This window comes from Coenobita brevimanus, chromosome 90, assembly GCF_032717465.1.
Source record: "Coenobita brevimanus isolate Jiangsu-jjx chromosome 90, ASM3271746v2, whole genome shotgun sequence".
Classification (NCBI taxonomy): Eukaryota; Metazoa; Arthropoda; class Malacostraca; order Decapoda; family Coenobitidae; genus Coenobita; species Coenobita brevimanus.
Window position 1 is genome coordinate 23,379,297 of NC_137043.1, and position 16,622 is coordinate 23,395,918.

Sequence of the window (16,622 nt, forward strand, 5' to 3'; positions counted from 1 at the left end):
AACATTTACGCAGCTGATATGCAGCCATGAGCAAAATTATTATTTCACAACCAGCTGGATCTTTTTTTTTTTTTTTTTTTTTATTTTTAATGCAAGGAAGAAGGAGCCAAACACCAGGAGCTTGCACATTGTTCCCTCCGAGGAAAAACAAAAACAAGCTAACAGAGTCAATTTCAAGATTCTTTCATTTTGAGAAGCCTGGATTGACACACTGCATTTGAAAGACTGGAAATCATAGGCAGTACGAAATACAGACAGAGGCAAACAGTTCCAGAGTTGACCTGTTGCATATGAGGACTGGCAGCAACAGTTAATTCTTGCATAAGAGAGTTGGACGGAAATGAGATGAGAGTTTGTTGCTAGATAGGTATTATGTGCCTGCTGTAATGGTTGAGGGATGCAAAGACAATTCAGAGGAGCAGTGACCATTGAAATTATGACAGAAAAGAAATGAAATGCAACAGTGTGGCAAAGAGACAGAGGTTGAAGGGAGCCAGTATGAGAAGGAGAGTTAATTAGATGGAAACCTTTGACTCTACCCTGTTGTGAAGAGCTGTACAGTATGTGGGAAGCCTTCCCAGTTCACACATGAGAGTAGTACTCTACACAGGATTGAACCAAACCCATGTATAAAGGCAACAACTGTGCAGGGGTAAAGAAGGTACGGAGTGGGCTTAGCACACCTAGGCTAATCTCTTGGACGCACATTTTACAAGTGAGGTAATATGTTCTTTCCAAGATAAATCCCAAGAGAATGAAACCCCAAGTATATTTAAAGATGATGCAGGATTGAGCTGGATATTGTAAAAAAATTAAAGGGTACTCAAGTGGAAGATTCTGTTGGGCTGATAGATGTAAGAGCTGAGTTTTTCATGCATTAAAAACAAGATTATTTTTGCTCCAATCAGAGTTATTAGCCAAGTCAGACATTAGGAGTGCCACAGCCTCATCCCTTGTTTGTTAAAGTAACTGCCGAGATGGACGCTGCAGGAAGTGAATGGAAAGGTGAAGGGTGGAGTCATCAGCATAAGAGTGGATAGGGTTAGATGTACAGCACAGGTAATTGATGAATAAAAGGAAGAGAGTTGGTGATAGGACACAGCCCTGAGGAACACCACTACTGATAGCTCTAAGAGAAGAACAGTGGCCGTCTACAACAGCAGCTAAGAACAAACAGAAAAGAAGCTGAAGGCACAGATAAAAGGACAGACATTGTAACAGGGTAGTTTGGAGATAAAAGATTTATGCCTGACTCAATCAACAGCCTTTGAGATGTCAAGTGCAATAGCAAAGTTTTTGCCACTGTCCTGAAAGCAGGATGACCAGGAGTCTGAAAGGTAGGTGAGAAGATCAGCAGTGGAGCCTCCCTGGTGGAACCCATACTGACAATCAGAAAGAAGGTTGTGATAGAAAAGATGCTTTAAAATTTTTCTTTTAAGAAAAGACTTTTAGACTTTTGTAATACTGGATGTTAAATTAGAGGGCTGGGAATGATCACCTTTCTTTGGGACAGGCTGAATGACAGCACACTTCCAGCAAGAGGGAAAGGTGCCAGCTGACACACAAAGATGCAAGAGTTTACCTAGGCAGGGTGTAAGCAAAGAAGTACAGTTCTTGAGGACAACAGGAGGGACCCCATGAGGCACATATGCCTTGTTAGTAATGAGGCCAGTGATGGAACAAAATATGATACATCATGCCATGAAGAGGTAAGACGTGGGGAAGTGATGGAGGGACAGCACCGGAATTGTCTAAGGTGGAACTGGAGGAGAAAGTCTGGGTGAAGAGTTCTAATTTATCAGTAGAAGAACTAGCTACAGAGCCATCAAAGTGGAAATGAGGAGGGAAGGATGATGAGGTAAAGTTATCACAATGGTTTCTGGCAAGGTGCAAGAAGAAGCAGGTGTTACATAAACTATTTTTGTTCTAGTTAGCCTATATGAATTACACAAGACAGTATTAGAACACAGAATGCTCTGTTGTGTGGGGAGGAATAAGAAATATGGAAGACAGAGCTCAATGCTGGGAAAAAAGTGTCAGTTAACTTTTGACCATGACTGGAGATACCATAAACAAGTGCTGCCCTTTCTTGCATCCTCACGTGCACAGTCACCTAAGCCACTGCTCCACTGGCTGCTAAATGCATATCTGTGTAACATCATCTCTTCAGTCAAGACTTTAGTGAAATACGTTATGTAAGGGTGGGCAAGTGCTTAAAGTGTTCACTGGCACTATGATGCTGAACTGGCTAGCCTGTCTCTGATTGGTTCCCTCGCTTATTTACCCAACAGTTTCACTGATCAATACACAGAAGGCAGCACCAATGACCACAACCAATAACCACACAAACACAAACCCTCATACTGCTGTGTAAAGAATGTGCATAGATGCATTTTCTCAACAATACTCATTCACCTGACAATTTCACTGACAGTCACACCCACTGCAGCACCAATGACCACACACTCATCCTAACATCACTGTGCAGAGAATGTACACATCTATATATGTACATTCCTTACAAGACTCCAGGTAAGACTGGGAAACCACTAGCCACTTGGGATAGGCGATGCACAGTACAACTGTGCACCTACAGATGGCACGTGTCCAAACGAGGTTACTGTTCTTGGCCATATAAAAAAATCGTAGTGATTTTCCATCATCAGTCTGAAACTGGGTAGAAGTTTTCATCAATCATTCTATTAAGTGATCACATACTCAACCATCACATATCGGGGAGTGACTTTACTGTACAGAGTACCTGACAGAGTTTAAGGGAGACTTCCTTCACAGCCACAGCTAAAAAATGCCTTATCTATCCCATCCAGTTGGAAAATCTCACTGAAGCTTAATATAACATTTCAATAAAGCAAAAACAAAATAAATAATAAATCACCAGACTGAGTTCATTCAAATAACTTCAAGCGACACATGCCTCTAATCCATGATTGAAAAAAAAAAAAATGACTTCAAGGCCTCTTACAAGGAATAACAGTCAATCCCTCAGCCACTTAATAATAAAATACCTCAAAGTGCAACAACTTTACATGAGGATTATGGTAACTGTTTTACTCATATAGCTATCCAACTAACCTCTCTGTTCCACGACACAACTGTGCAGTGAACCTGTAGGTCTGAACCAATGCAATGAGGAGGGAGAAGCCTGCCCAGCTGAGGGTGTAGTCACAGTAGCCCTGGGAGGCCCAGTTCACTACCAACTGCCCATCTGTCTCTCGCCATGTGCCATTGCTGAACAGAAGGCAGTGGCCCCTGGGGGTTAAAGTTGTATATCAGCTCAATGATCAATAAATCACTGACTTTTCACATACAAGGGATAACAGTACAGTGCTACAATATATACTCTTACTTCTAAAAACAGCTCGATGAAAGAAGGAGATATGGGGTAACCCAGTTATTACTAAAATTTCTAATAATGAAAAAATAAAAAATAAAAAATTATGTGATCTATGGCATATGAAGGGACATCCAAGATTTTTTTTTTTTTCCCACAACTCTCATAAGATCAAATGAAACACTGCAATGAGCAATGGCAATAGCCATAATATTTTTCACTATTCAAATGTACAATTGGCAACGTATGAACCTGGTACAGTATGAGAGTGGAGCTTGGGTCTGACAGTTGGTACCCCTGCGACCTGTGACGTATTCACAACTCTGTTGTGTCTAGGTGGATGAATGAGTGGGTTACCAATCACTGTTTAAAACTGACACGTAGCCACGAATCATAAACAGTAACCCCTATGCCATCTGGATGCCCACTTTCCGGACACTCCACGTACTGGACATTGTAGACCTGGACCTTCAGAACCCCCCCCCCCCCACACAATCTGATTTTTTCCCACCCATAAATTGAAATTGCTGCACAGTGCCGAACAGCTGTTTACAACACGGACCCTTCACCCCTTCCTTCCTCCCCCCCTCCCCCCCTCTCCTGTCAGGGTTGCCATTTGGTATTTTTCATTACCAAATGTGGATCAATTTGGTAATGAAAAATTCATTTGGTAATAAATCAGAATAATGCATTACCAAACGTTTTTTTCACATGAATGAGGATACACAGGATGGAGATGGTGGATTGTCTGTTGTCTCTGATTAATCTGCTAGCCTACATAGCATGAAAATAATCAACATGCTATTAATTATAAGAAGAGTGATTACATTAATTTCCACTTGTATGTATACTAGTAATTAGTGAAGAATAAATGCTAGCTTTACGAATTTGGTAATGAGAAGTTAAATTTCGTAATGAAAACTAAGAAGTGTGGTAATGTGGCCAAGCTCCGATCTGGCAACACTGCTCCTCCCTCACCACCATTTTTTTTTTTTTTTTTTTATAAATAACAGAACAGAGGAAGGAAAAACAAATGAGTAAAAAAATAATAATCCATACACCAGATTACTGGTGTCCTCTGTTCATAAAATATCTGTAACAGTTTGACTTGAACAGTTGTGGGTTGAAATTTGGAGGGAAACAACTCTGGGGAAGCGAGTTCCAGAGAGATGCAGTTCGGGGAATGAAAGAATTCTGATAGGCAGAAGTTCTGCAATATGGCTGAGTGACATTCCAGTCATGAACGCTACCAAATGCCCGTGTAGCACGAGGGAAGGCATGGAGAGGTGGCACCAAAGACGCAACTTCGTCTGAGCATTTGCCAAAAAATATCTCTAAAATAATGCAAGGGAGGCAACATTCCTTCTTACTGTTTAACTGCAATCACAAGTAGATGCTTATCGCAATGGATAGTGCACTTGCTCATTTTTTGTGAATAAACAGTGAATAAACTGCAATACCTCGCCACTAGACCACATGGGAATTTACAGTGTTGTGCAGTGTTAAGAAATTAGAATTTAGAGTGCAAAGGATTAACTGTGGAGTGCAAACTGGTGGTTGAAACTGCCGTGGTGCAATTAACAATCTGCAGTGTTAAACAGTTATAACTCAAAGTGCAAAGAATTACTGTAAGTGCAGCACAACACTGGATTACTGTACGTGCTTCAAGAGCATTTTCACCATTGCCAAAGCCTTAGAGAAGGCGGTCACAGACGTGCTGTAAATACCCTGGCTGAGGTTCAGACACTTCTAATTCCTCATTTTTTGGTTCCTTTTCATTTATTTCATGCTTTATGTCCATTATTGGTGTGAACAGGGTCTTAAATAAATTTAAATAGGTGCTATGCATGTCTGGTAGGGAGTTATTTAGAAGGCTTTCAAAGTTAGGCTGGATTTGAGTCCTTAAGTACCAATCCAATAGCCAGGGGCTCACTTTCTGGACATGCCTTTGGCTCTATTACATAGGATAGTGGAGGGATTACTGTATTTAGAAGACTCTTGTATATGTAAACATACATAACGGTGCTTTTTCATTGTTATCACAGCTCATTTCGTTGACTGATAAACTTCAACTGCAATGATAATCAAATGGTATAAAGAGATTTCTGTATCATAAACCAATCCAGTATGTGCTCACTCGCTCCTGTCTTGCGTTGCCAGATGATGGGGAACACTCTTCATCAGTTTATTAATCTGATACAAAAATCAAATCATTTCCATAAGCTGTATAATGGCATTTTCTCTTTGTAGTATCAACACGTCATATGCAGATGTGGTTACTGGCTGCTATCACCTTCATAAAACAAAATCCTCCCTTCCCTTTCTGTAAACTATTTCTATCTATCTATCTGTTGCCAGACGCCTCAATCCGGTTTGGGGTGGCCACAAACAAATCGCCTCCAAGTCGCCCTGTCCCCCGCCATTTCACTGCCCTGCTCCCAACTCACACCCCCCTCTCTCATATACCTCTCCACCCCATCCCTCCATCTCATCCTCGGTCTCCCCCTCCCTCTTCCCCCCTCCATCTCACTCACATACACTCTCTTCGTCAGTCTTTCACCCTCCATCCTCTCCACATGGCCAAACCACCTCAGTGTGTTCCTCATAACGCTTCCTATCACATCCACATCAACACCACAACGTTCCTTTATATCCTCATTCGTCAGCCTGTCTCTCCACGTGACTCCACAGGCTCCTCTTAAATAACTCATTTCCACTGCTCTCACTCTTGACTTGTGTCCTTCCAACAACGTCAAAGCTTCACTTCCATAAGTTAGAGTTGGTATCACAATACTGTCATGTAGTAACTTTTCACTTCCATGCTCACTTCCCTGTTTCTTATCACTGCTTTCAAAGAACCAGCAACCTTTCTTCCCTGCTGTACCCTTTCAAGCACTTCACTCTCCAAACCTCCATCCTTACTCATCACACTACCCAAGTACTTAAACGTACTCACATTTTCCAATTCCTCACCATCCAACCTCGCTGTACATTCACTGACATCACCTCTCTCAAAGACCATCACTTTACTCTTCCCTACATCCACCTTCAGATTCCGTTTCTTACACACTCTCCCAAACTCATCCATCAAGCCTTGCAGCTCCCCTTCGTCTTCACTCAACAACACAGTATCATCTGCAAACAACAGTACAGGGAGTTTCCAAACACAATCCTCTCTCACCAGGGCCACTCCAACATCCACTACCCTACCTTGTACCTCTTTTATTACCCCATCCATGTACAGATTGAACAACCATGGAGACATGACACATCCCTGTTTCAACCCAACCTTCAAAGAAAAAAATTCATTTACTTCACCATCCACACGCACAGCAGCCTTTGCACCATCGTACATACTCTTCACAGCATTCAACAACTTCCCATCTACTCCATATATTCTTAACACTTTCCACAATCTTTGTCTATGCACCCTGTCATATGCTTTCTCCAAATCCATGAAAGCCGCATACAACTTCTTTCCCTTCTCTAGAAACTTCTCCACTAAAGATCTAAGAATGAATATCTGATCTACACAACCTCTTCCCTTCCCAAAGCCTCCCTGTTCTTCTCCAACTAATTTCTCTGTTCTTTCTCTAACTCTGTCAATAAGTATCCTACCATACACTTTTCCTACTATACTAAGAAGACAAATGCCCCTATGATTACCACACACTTCTTTTTCCCCTTTTCCTTTGTACAAGCGAATAATTATACCTGACTTCCAATCCTCTGGAACTCTACCTTCCTCCCAGGCCAATCTGCACATCTTCCACATCCATTCTACTACTATCTCTCCCCCATGCTTCAGCATTTCACCACACACTCCATCAATTCCTGGGGCTTTCCCCGATTTAACTTTCTTCATTGCTTCATTGCTATCACCTTCATAAAACAAAATCCTCCCATCCCTTTCTGTAAACTATTTCAATCCTGGAAACTCACTCCCATCTTCCCCCCCTCCCCAAACTCCCTCCCCTGAACCCCCTACCTCTCTCACTCTCTCCATACCCCTCTAAACAGCCAGTTCCTCCCCCCCTCCCAACCTCTTTTCACTGAGGGTGGTGCAGGCCGCAGAATCTGCTCTCCTTTCATATTAAACTCATAGTGGTTATCTGCCTTAAAACCCTAATGTAGTCGATAAACAATTCTTAATGACAGTTTCTTTCTCTCTCTCAGGCCACCACTCTGAGGGCAGGCGAGGGCAGTGAAGTCTATCTATCTATCTATTGCCTGATGCCTCAATCCCGTTTGGGGTGGTCACAAACAAATCACCTCCATGTCGCCCTGTCCCCAGCCATTTCACTGCCCTGCTCCCAACTCACACCCCCCTCTCTCATATACCTCTCCACCCCATCCCTCCACCTCATCCTCGGCCTCCCCCTCCCTCTTCCCCCCTCCATCTCACTCACATACACTCTCTTCGTCAGTCTTTCACCCTCCATCCTTTCCACATGGCCAAACCACCTCAGTGTGTTCCTCATAACACTTCCTATCACATCCACATCCACACCACAGTGCTCCTTTATATCCTCAATCGTCAGCCTGTCTCTCCATGTGACTCCACAGGCTCCTCTTAAATAACTCATTTCCACTGCTCTCACTCTTGACTTGTGTCCTTCCAACAACGTCAAAGCTTCACTTCCATACGTTACAGTTGGTATCACAATACTGTCATGTAGTAACTTTTTCACTTCCATGCTCACTTCCCTGTTTCTTATCACTGCTTTCAAGGAACCAGCAACCTTTCTTCCCTGCTGTACCCTTTCAAGCACTTCACCCTCCAAACCTCCATCCTTACTCATCACACTACCCAAGTACTTAAATGTACTCACATTTACCAATTCCTCACCATCCAACCTAGCTGTACATTCACTGACTTCACCTCTCTCAAAGACCATCACTTTACTCTTCCCTACATTCACCTTTAGATTCCGTTTCTTACACACTCTCCCAAACTCATCCACCAAGCCTTGCAGCTCCCCTTCGTCTTCACTCAACAACACAGTATCATCTGCAAACAACAGTACAGGGAGTTTCCAAACACAATCCTCTCTCACCAGGGCCACTCCAACATCCACTACCCTACCTTGTACCTCTTTTATTACCCCATCCATGTACAGATTGAACAACCATGGAGACACGACACATCCCTGTTTCAACCCAACTTTCAAAGAGAAAAATTCACTTAGTTCACCATCCACACACACTGCAGCCTTAGCACCATCATACATACTCTTCACAGCATTCAACAACTTCCCATCTACTCGATATACTCTTAATACTTTCCACAATCCTTGTCTATCCACCCTGTCATATGCTTTCTCCAAATCCATGAAAGCCACATACAACATCTTTCCCTTCTCTAGAAACTTTTCCACTAAAGATCTAAGAATGAATATCTGATCTACACAACCTCTTCCCTTCCTAAAGTCTCCCTGTTCTTCTCCAACTAATTCCTATGTTCTTTCTCTAACTCTGTCAATAAGTATCCTACCAAACACTTTTCCTATTATACTAAGAAGACAAATGCCCCTATGATTACCACACACTTCTTTTTCCCCTTTTCCTTTGTACAAGGGATTAATTATACCTGACTTCCAATCCTCCAGGACTCTACCTTCCTCCCAGGCCAATCTGCACATCTTCCACATCCATTCTACTACTATCTCTCACCCATGCTTCAGCATTTCACCACACACTCCATCAATTCCTGGAGCTTTCCCCAATTCAACTTTCTTCATTGCTTCCACAACTTCTATCCTACTGATTTCTTCCTGTCTTCTCACTTCCCTCCTCCTCCCAGCCATTCCCCAGCCACCTATACTCGATTTACTTCCATCCTCTATGTTCGACAATTCCTGAAAGTGTTCTCTCCATTTGCTCACTTTTTCTCCCTTCTCCACTAGTAATCTACCATTCTTATCTTTCACTCCCCTGCTAACTTCACTTCCACCCTGTCTGACTCTCTTCACCTCTTTCCAGAACATTTTCTTACAGTCCCTCCACTTTACACTCAAATTCCTTCCAAATTCCTCATCCACTCTCTTCTTACTCTCTCTTACTAATCTTTTCACCTCTCTCTTTCTTTCTACATATAACTCTCTCTTCCGCCTCTCAACTTCTTCCACGCCCCTATTTCTCATCCATTCATTGTATGCTTTCTTCTTTTGTGCCACAGCCTGTCTCACCTCTTCAGTCCACCACGCTGTTCCTTGCACCCCCCTCCATCTTCTCTTCCTTCCACACACCACATCACATGCTACACATATTTCTTCTGTAAATATCCTGCACACACCTTCCACGTCCCCCATCTGCTCCAATTCATATTTGCCCAAACATTCCTCCACTTCTCTCTTATACTCTGCCTTTTTCTCATCCTCTTGTAACCTTTCCACTCTCCTTGCAACTACTCCTTCCTCTCGTCTTTCCCTTCTTCTATTTCTCCATCTTACTTGGATCCTAATTCTGGCCACCACCAAGTAGTGGTCAGAAAGTCCACTCCCCCAACCTCTATAAGCTCTTGCATCCATTACACATCTTCCCATCCTTTCATCCACACACACATAATCAATCATTGCCTTCCTTTCATTCAGTTCACCACCCATCCTTCTCATCACTCGCCATGTATACCTGTGGATCATTTTATGCTTGAAGAGGGTATTGGCTATCACCAACCCCCTCCCAGCACAAATGTCCACTAACGCACTCCCATTCTCATGTATCTCAGCAGGCACACCCCACTCACCAACTATTCCATCCACCTTCACATTCCCTACTTTACCATTCATATCACCAATCAAAAACACTCTCTCATTCCTTCCAAACTTTTCCATGCACACTTCCACATTTGTCCAGAACTCTTCTCTCACTCTGCTAGCACAATCTTGCGTTGGCGCATACACACACACAATCGCCCACATTTGTATTCCAACTTTCAACCTTACCCACGCAATCCTTGACCCAAGTGATCAATACTGTCTTATGCTCTTCTTCCATCTTTTACTCACAACTATACATACTCCTTCTTTTGCCCTCTCATTCTCACCTACTCCTGCACATATACCCCATCCATACTCCCATTCTCTCACACTCTTACCTCTCCATTTTGTTTCAGTTATTCCACATACATCCACTTTCGCACCCTCAAGCACCTGGACAATCTCTCTCTCTTTCACCTCATCACTTTCCTCAAACTAAGTCGCTGTCTCATTGAGATGTACAGTATTTGATTATGTGCATAGTTGGATGATTATAATACACTGGATATGATGGAATTTCATTCAAATCATATGTTGATATGGTTAAATACATTAAAGAAAAAAAAACATTGTTTCCATTAGAAGGAATGGTTCGAGAGCATTATATATTCACAGGACCTAGAGCATATATTAATTATGCGGTAATTATAATGGTTATGATGACAGTATATTTCACTCAAAAGATGACTCAAAGTATAAAATGTGTAACATGTCTTAGATTGATCTAGACTAATCTAGACTATGTAAGGCTCTTGCTTGTCATAATCTGTTGCAGCTGTGCCCCACTGAAAACAAGCGCATCATCTACACATGGTAACAAGAGTCTCCCACTCACCCTCCACCTTATCATGGCTTATAGCTTCCTCTCGCCTTGACCAAATGGGGCAAGTCCAACGCACCCCAGTTGACGTGGGACCGATCACTCTATGGTCTACAATGGTAGTTGAAGATGTAGCCATCATTCTCACGCTGGAGATGTTATCTTTCCGAAAGCTGAAGAGTTTTCAACTATTGTATATCATTTTTCGACTATTTAAAAGGAAACCAGCATACGTGTCGTTTACGTTCATGATTATAACAGGCAGCCTGTCATTCTGTACGCTGGGATTACGGATGATCCTGTGTAACACATACAAAGGCTTACGGGGTAATCCTGTATCCAGGCCAAATGAACCATCATCATCATTATCAGCAGCAGCAACAGGGGTTGCCTTTAATGGCCTGCTGGAAGATAAGTGGCTCTCCTAACTGTAACTTACTGTTTTTTCATATGTGTGACTCAGGGCAAAGGGTTAAGAGCCCATTTCCTGAGGCCCAGCAGTCCTCCTGCAAACCATACACCCCCACATGACACCACTTTGGTACTAACACCCACCGTCCATTTTCAGTTGTTTCATGCAGGAATGGTGTATTAGTATCAGTGAGGGTGCTTTGTGACATGCCGGCAGGTCTTACGGTAAATCATTAAAGTCTTTTATTTTTTATTTTTTAAGCGAAATTCATACCCGTATACTGTTCCCTCCTCCAACTGGGATCCAAACCTGCGTCTATTGGAAAAGCAGACCTATCAACTTTGCCGCCGCCTCCCCCATTCAGTCCTAGTAAAATGATGATATTCACATCCCTAACGAGTTCTCTCGTCTCTTCCACTCACTCCATCTGCAAGTTTCAGCTCTGACTTTCCATTTGTTCTCCTAAAATGAAAAATATATATCATGTCGATTTGGCACTTATAATTCTGATGAATATATCTCTGTCCATTTGTTTTAATTTCTTTGCGTCAGATGCAAACAGATTAGCTGTAGACTCAGTTTATCTAGACAATGTATAATAGCCTGACACCGTACCGACAATATCTAAGGCAATTTGTTTTTGAGTAAAAGACGTCAAAATTCTGATATGATTTCCCCAGTGTATTTGTTAATACAGTAATCTCTCCAATATCCGACGTAATACAGCCATAGGCAGGTCCGGATAGTGGTCCTGTCCGGATATTGGGCCCCAGCTTCTGGACTTGTACTTATGGACCCTAACTCAGAAAAACACCTATACAACTCCCTCTGGACATGCATAGCACCTATCTAAGACCCAAATCACACCAATAAGGGACATAAAAGACTGAAATAAATGCAAAAGAAGCATAAAATGAGGTTTTTGAGGTAGGTTCATACAATATTCAACATTCTGGGTACTTACAAGTCCCTGGCTCCTGGACTGGTAGTTATGGACCCTAACCTAGCCTAACTCAGAAAATACCTCCCTACTGCACATGCATAGCACCTAAAACACAGCATATTCACACCAATAAGGGACATAAAAGAGTGAAATGAGGTGTTTGAGGTAAGTATAGTATGGAAAATACAGTAGAGTACAGTATGAAACATTCTGCCTACTTACAGCAAGTCCATGGCCATCTTGATGAATAACCACCTCCTCTCAGACTCTGACAGTAAGAAGGAATTCCTGAAGCACTTGCGGTACACTGTTCATGAAGTCTTGCACTGAACTTAAGTCATTCGCACTCAGAAATCCATTCTCTTTACAGTGCGCACTCTTGTCTAACTTATGCTCCATTGTAACTTAATAAGTGTTGCACTCTGCACTTTAATTCTTTCCACTCTTATAACCATTTTCTAAAGCAAAAAACGCAAAAGTTTATTTACGTTAAATTTAGTCCAAAAACTGTTTGTCTTTTCACTCACAACTGTAAATCCTTAACACAATGCACTGTTTTTTTCACTGCACAACACTGTAAATTCCCGTGTGGTCTAGTGGAGAAGTTCTTGGTGTCTATTCACTGTCAGAATCTGAGAGTATTGCTGGCAGGTGACCTAGGGGTGCGTCGTTGGGTCGTGGTGATGGCGTACCCACTGCAGACGACTCTGAAGACAGACGCAAACTCACGTCGAGCGGTGACTCCACCGTGGCTGATGTGCTGGGCTGTGGCTCGGAGCATGAGGGCCTGTCTTGGGGAGGCAACGGAGTGGAGCCAGGGCTGGGCACAGCGGGGGTCACGGGCCTGAAAAAACTGTCAATCGTTGATTGACGCAAGGAACGACGATTCTGACGATTGATGATGCACTGCCTGAAAGCATGCACTTCCTCCACAAGTCCCAAGAGACCCATCTCCCTGTCGCAGTCCGGGTGTTCCAGGTAGTCCAGAACAAAGTCTAGGCGTTCCCGGAGTGTGCTCAGCTTGGGGATGGCTGGCGTTGTGTCATGCTGAGAGGAGTCCGCATCATCGTCGCCATCCTCGTCAGAATCTTCAAGTTCGGTACTGACACCTGCAACTGAAGATGCAATCTCGATGTCAGACAGGGTCTGATACCCAGGATTGCCCTCGTCGTCATCCAACCACTCGCGCACGTCGTCCAAATCAATATCGTCGCCATGCGTATGTAGACGTGCATGGAAGTCATCCACGTCAAAACCTAGGAAATCGTACTCCACATCCGTTCCGAGAAGCAGATGAGACCAACCATTTTCTAGAGTCTTGACAGGGATTTCCTTCCATGCACTGGCCCAGTTGTAGATTGCAGACTTGATGTTGTAGCGGCGAAGGTTTTCCAAAGTCCGCTGGCCTCATGTGTCCCGTCCCTCCCTGCGCTCGTCCTCGTCCTCGAGAACAACCATCACCTCGTCCAGGAACTTCCGGAGGTATAGGCGCTTCGTTGCCACAATCACTCCTTGGTCCATTGGTTAGATGAGAGCAGTCGTATTAGGTGGCAGAAACATGCACCTAATGCAGCCATTCTCAGCCACCAAGTCCTTGTCACGTGGGTGGGCAGGTGCATTGTCGAGGAGAAGGAGGGCCTTTACCTGGTCGCGTGGGATTCCCAGTATCTCCATCTGGTAATGTATGATCTCCTTGACGAAATGGCGGTGGAACCAGTTTTTGAAGATCTGGGCTGTGAACCATGCCTTCAAAGAATGGTACCAGACGACAGGAAGGACATCCATCACCCCACGAAGACACCCAGGCTGCTTTGGCAGCCAACAATAACAGGCTTAAGCCGGACCATGCCGTTAGCATTGGCACAACACAAAGCAGATATCCGTTCCTTGGAGAGCTTGCGGCCAGGTACACGCTTCTCCGTCTACTCGGCTAGAGTATTCGTTGGCAAAGAGCGATAGAATAAACCAGTTTTGTCAGCATTGTAGACTTGACCGAGAGTGAGGCCCTCCTTGTCGATCAAGCCCTTCACCTTGTGCCGAAACTTGTCAACTCCATCCTCGTTAGCGTCCAAAGCTTCGCCATGAACCTTACGGTTGGTAAGGCCATGTCGTAACTTAAACGCGAAGAGCCAATCCTCGGATGCCTTGAAGTCTAGGGCGTCGTGAAGCCTGGCGAACTTCTCAGCAGCAGCCTTCAGCTCTGTACCACGTACCATCACACCAGCAGCATGTTGCTGTCGATACCAAATCAACGTGGAGCGGTCGACTTCAGCAAACTTGGGAGTAAACATCACCTTCCTCTCCACGTTGCGTTTGCTTCTCGACGAGAAGTCAGCCGTGTACTGCATGAGTTTGTCTCGGGATCTCTTAATATCAAACAAAGTAGATCGGGCCAGGTTAAACTTGTGGAGGATCATGAAGAAGACCACTCCGCATCTACTTTCTCCAATATCTCCCGCTCCTTCTACAGAGTCAACACCACTCTCTTCCTCTTCTCAGGTGGCGGGGCCATCATCACACACACGAAGGAGAGGCACGAGAGCAGCAGGAGTGCCTGCAGCAGGTAAGGCACCACCACAAAAGCGAGCACGTGGGCAGCCATGACAACGAGCGTTCACTCGCGACGAGAGAGAGGCGGAAAGTGGGGAGGATGCAGGGGTGCTCTAGCGGACGTCAGAGGAATGACGCACCACAACAAAGCTGTCCCACGCCCCGCGCGCCAAGTTCAAATTACGGGCGGGAAAAAATCGCTTTTTTTTTTTCAAATTTTTTGCGGTTTTCGGACCATTTTGGGAATATTGGATCCTGGGACGATTATGTCCGGTTAGTGGGGATGTTCAGATAGTGGGGGTTTGGATATTAGAGGGATTACTTGTATAACATTCATACCCCATAGATGGATGGTAACAGTTTTCGTGAGTTATTTATATTTAACACTATCTTGTCTGATATTCATCCTTCCCTTCACCAGTACAGATATGTTAAAGTTATAATGAATGACAATACTTTAACCTAGAAATTATATTTCACATTATGCAGCTTAACCGCATGTGGACATAGTGACCGTGAAGCAGAAACGGCAATTATGACAGTTTCTAACAAGGTAAATTCAGTGCTTTCTAAGTCTGCTGTAGACAGCTTGTCTATGAACATAATATATGGCTATAAACCATGAGGTATCCAATATTTAGTCCACCTATCATTTGCAACAAGCACAGTCTGCTGTGTCATTCACTCCCTTTCTTCCTCCCACGTGTATACCAAGTTACCCCACAGGCTTTCAATGGGGTTCATATCACAACCCCGACTCGGCAAGTCCAGTAGTTCCAGGATGGGGTGTTCGTCAAACCATCTCTGGACTATGTGGGCTGTGTCCTCTGGGCATTTTTTATGGGCATACAACATTCGCCCAGGAAAAGGGTAGTCCTGCTCACAGAAGGAAGGCATAACTTCTTCGTCAACAATAAAAAGATACTTTGCTGCTGTGAAGGGTCCGTGTGAGAGAGACAACTGATACCATGGAGACAAACCATCTTCACACGTTACATATGACATACCCACTATGAGCTTCTTTGTAGATGTTTTGGGGGTCAAATTTCTGTCGTTGTGACAATAAAGCAAATATTATTTGGTGTGCTGTTACACCTGTGCGTGTTAAGCCACGGGGTATGTGCTTGGTTAATTTGGTTCGTCTGTCAGTCTTCGTTTGTGGCAACATTAGCCGTGTTTTTGTTGTCCAAGCTGGAGCTTGGGATTCAAAGCGTGTCTTGGGGTGCTTGGTTTCTGTCCGCAAAAACAGTCCAGGATACATAGAACCGAAAAATTACACATGATCGCAAATTAAACAGATGAGTTCGCCGAAGATGATCTGACGAATATGCAACGTACACGTAGCCGTTATTTGTGCTGAACTGGCTCTATATGTCATTAATATTAGCCACCTGCACTCTGATTATATGTACAGTAATCCCTCTACTATCCGATGTATTAGAGCCAAAGGCATGTTCAGAAAGTGGTCCTATCCGGAAAGTGGGCCCCTGGCTCCTGGACTGGTACTTCAGGACCCTAACCCAGCCTAACTTTGAAAGCCACCTAAATAACTCCCTACCGGACATGCATAGCACCTATTTAAACCTATTTAAGACCCTATTCACACCAATAATGGACGTAAAGCATGAAATAAATGAAAAGGAACCAAAGAATGAGGAATTAGAAGTGTTTGTACCTCAGCCAGGGTACTTACAGCACGTTTGTGGCTGCCTTCTCTAAGGTTTTGGCAGTGGTGAAAATGCTCTTGAAGCACGTACAGCAATCCAGTGTTGTCCTGCACTTAGTTC

The 16,622-nt window shown here is 43.7% G+C and overlaps 1 protein-coding gene across 1 annotated transcript in view; it reads right to left on the reverse strand.

The window, feature by feature from the left end:
* Positions 1 to 16,622, reverse strand: part of LOC145411590 (transmembrane protein 179) — a 105,891-nt gene that overhangs the window by 58,821 nt on the left and 30,448 nt on the right. Inside the window, exon 2 of the mRNA XM_080281599.1 lies at positions 3,094 to 3,270. Coding sequence (XP_080137725.1) covers positions 3,094 to 3,270 — 177 coding nt within the window. The remainder of the gene's footprint in view (positions 1 to 3,093; positions 3,271 to 16,622) is intronic.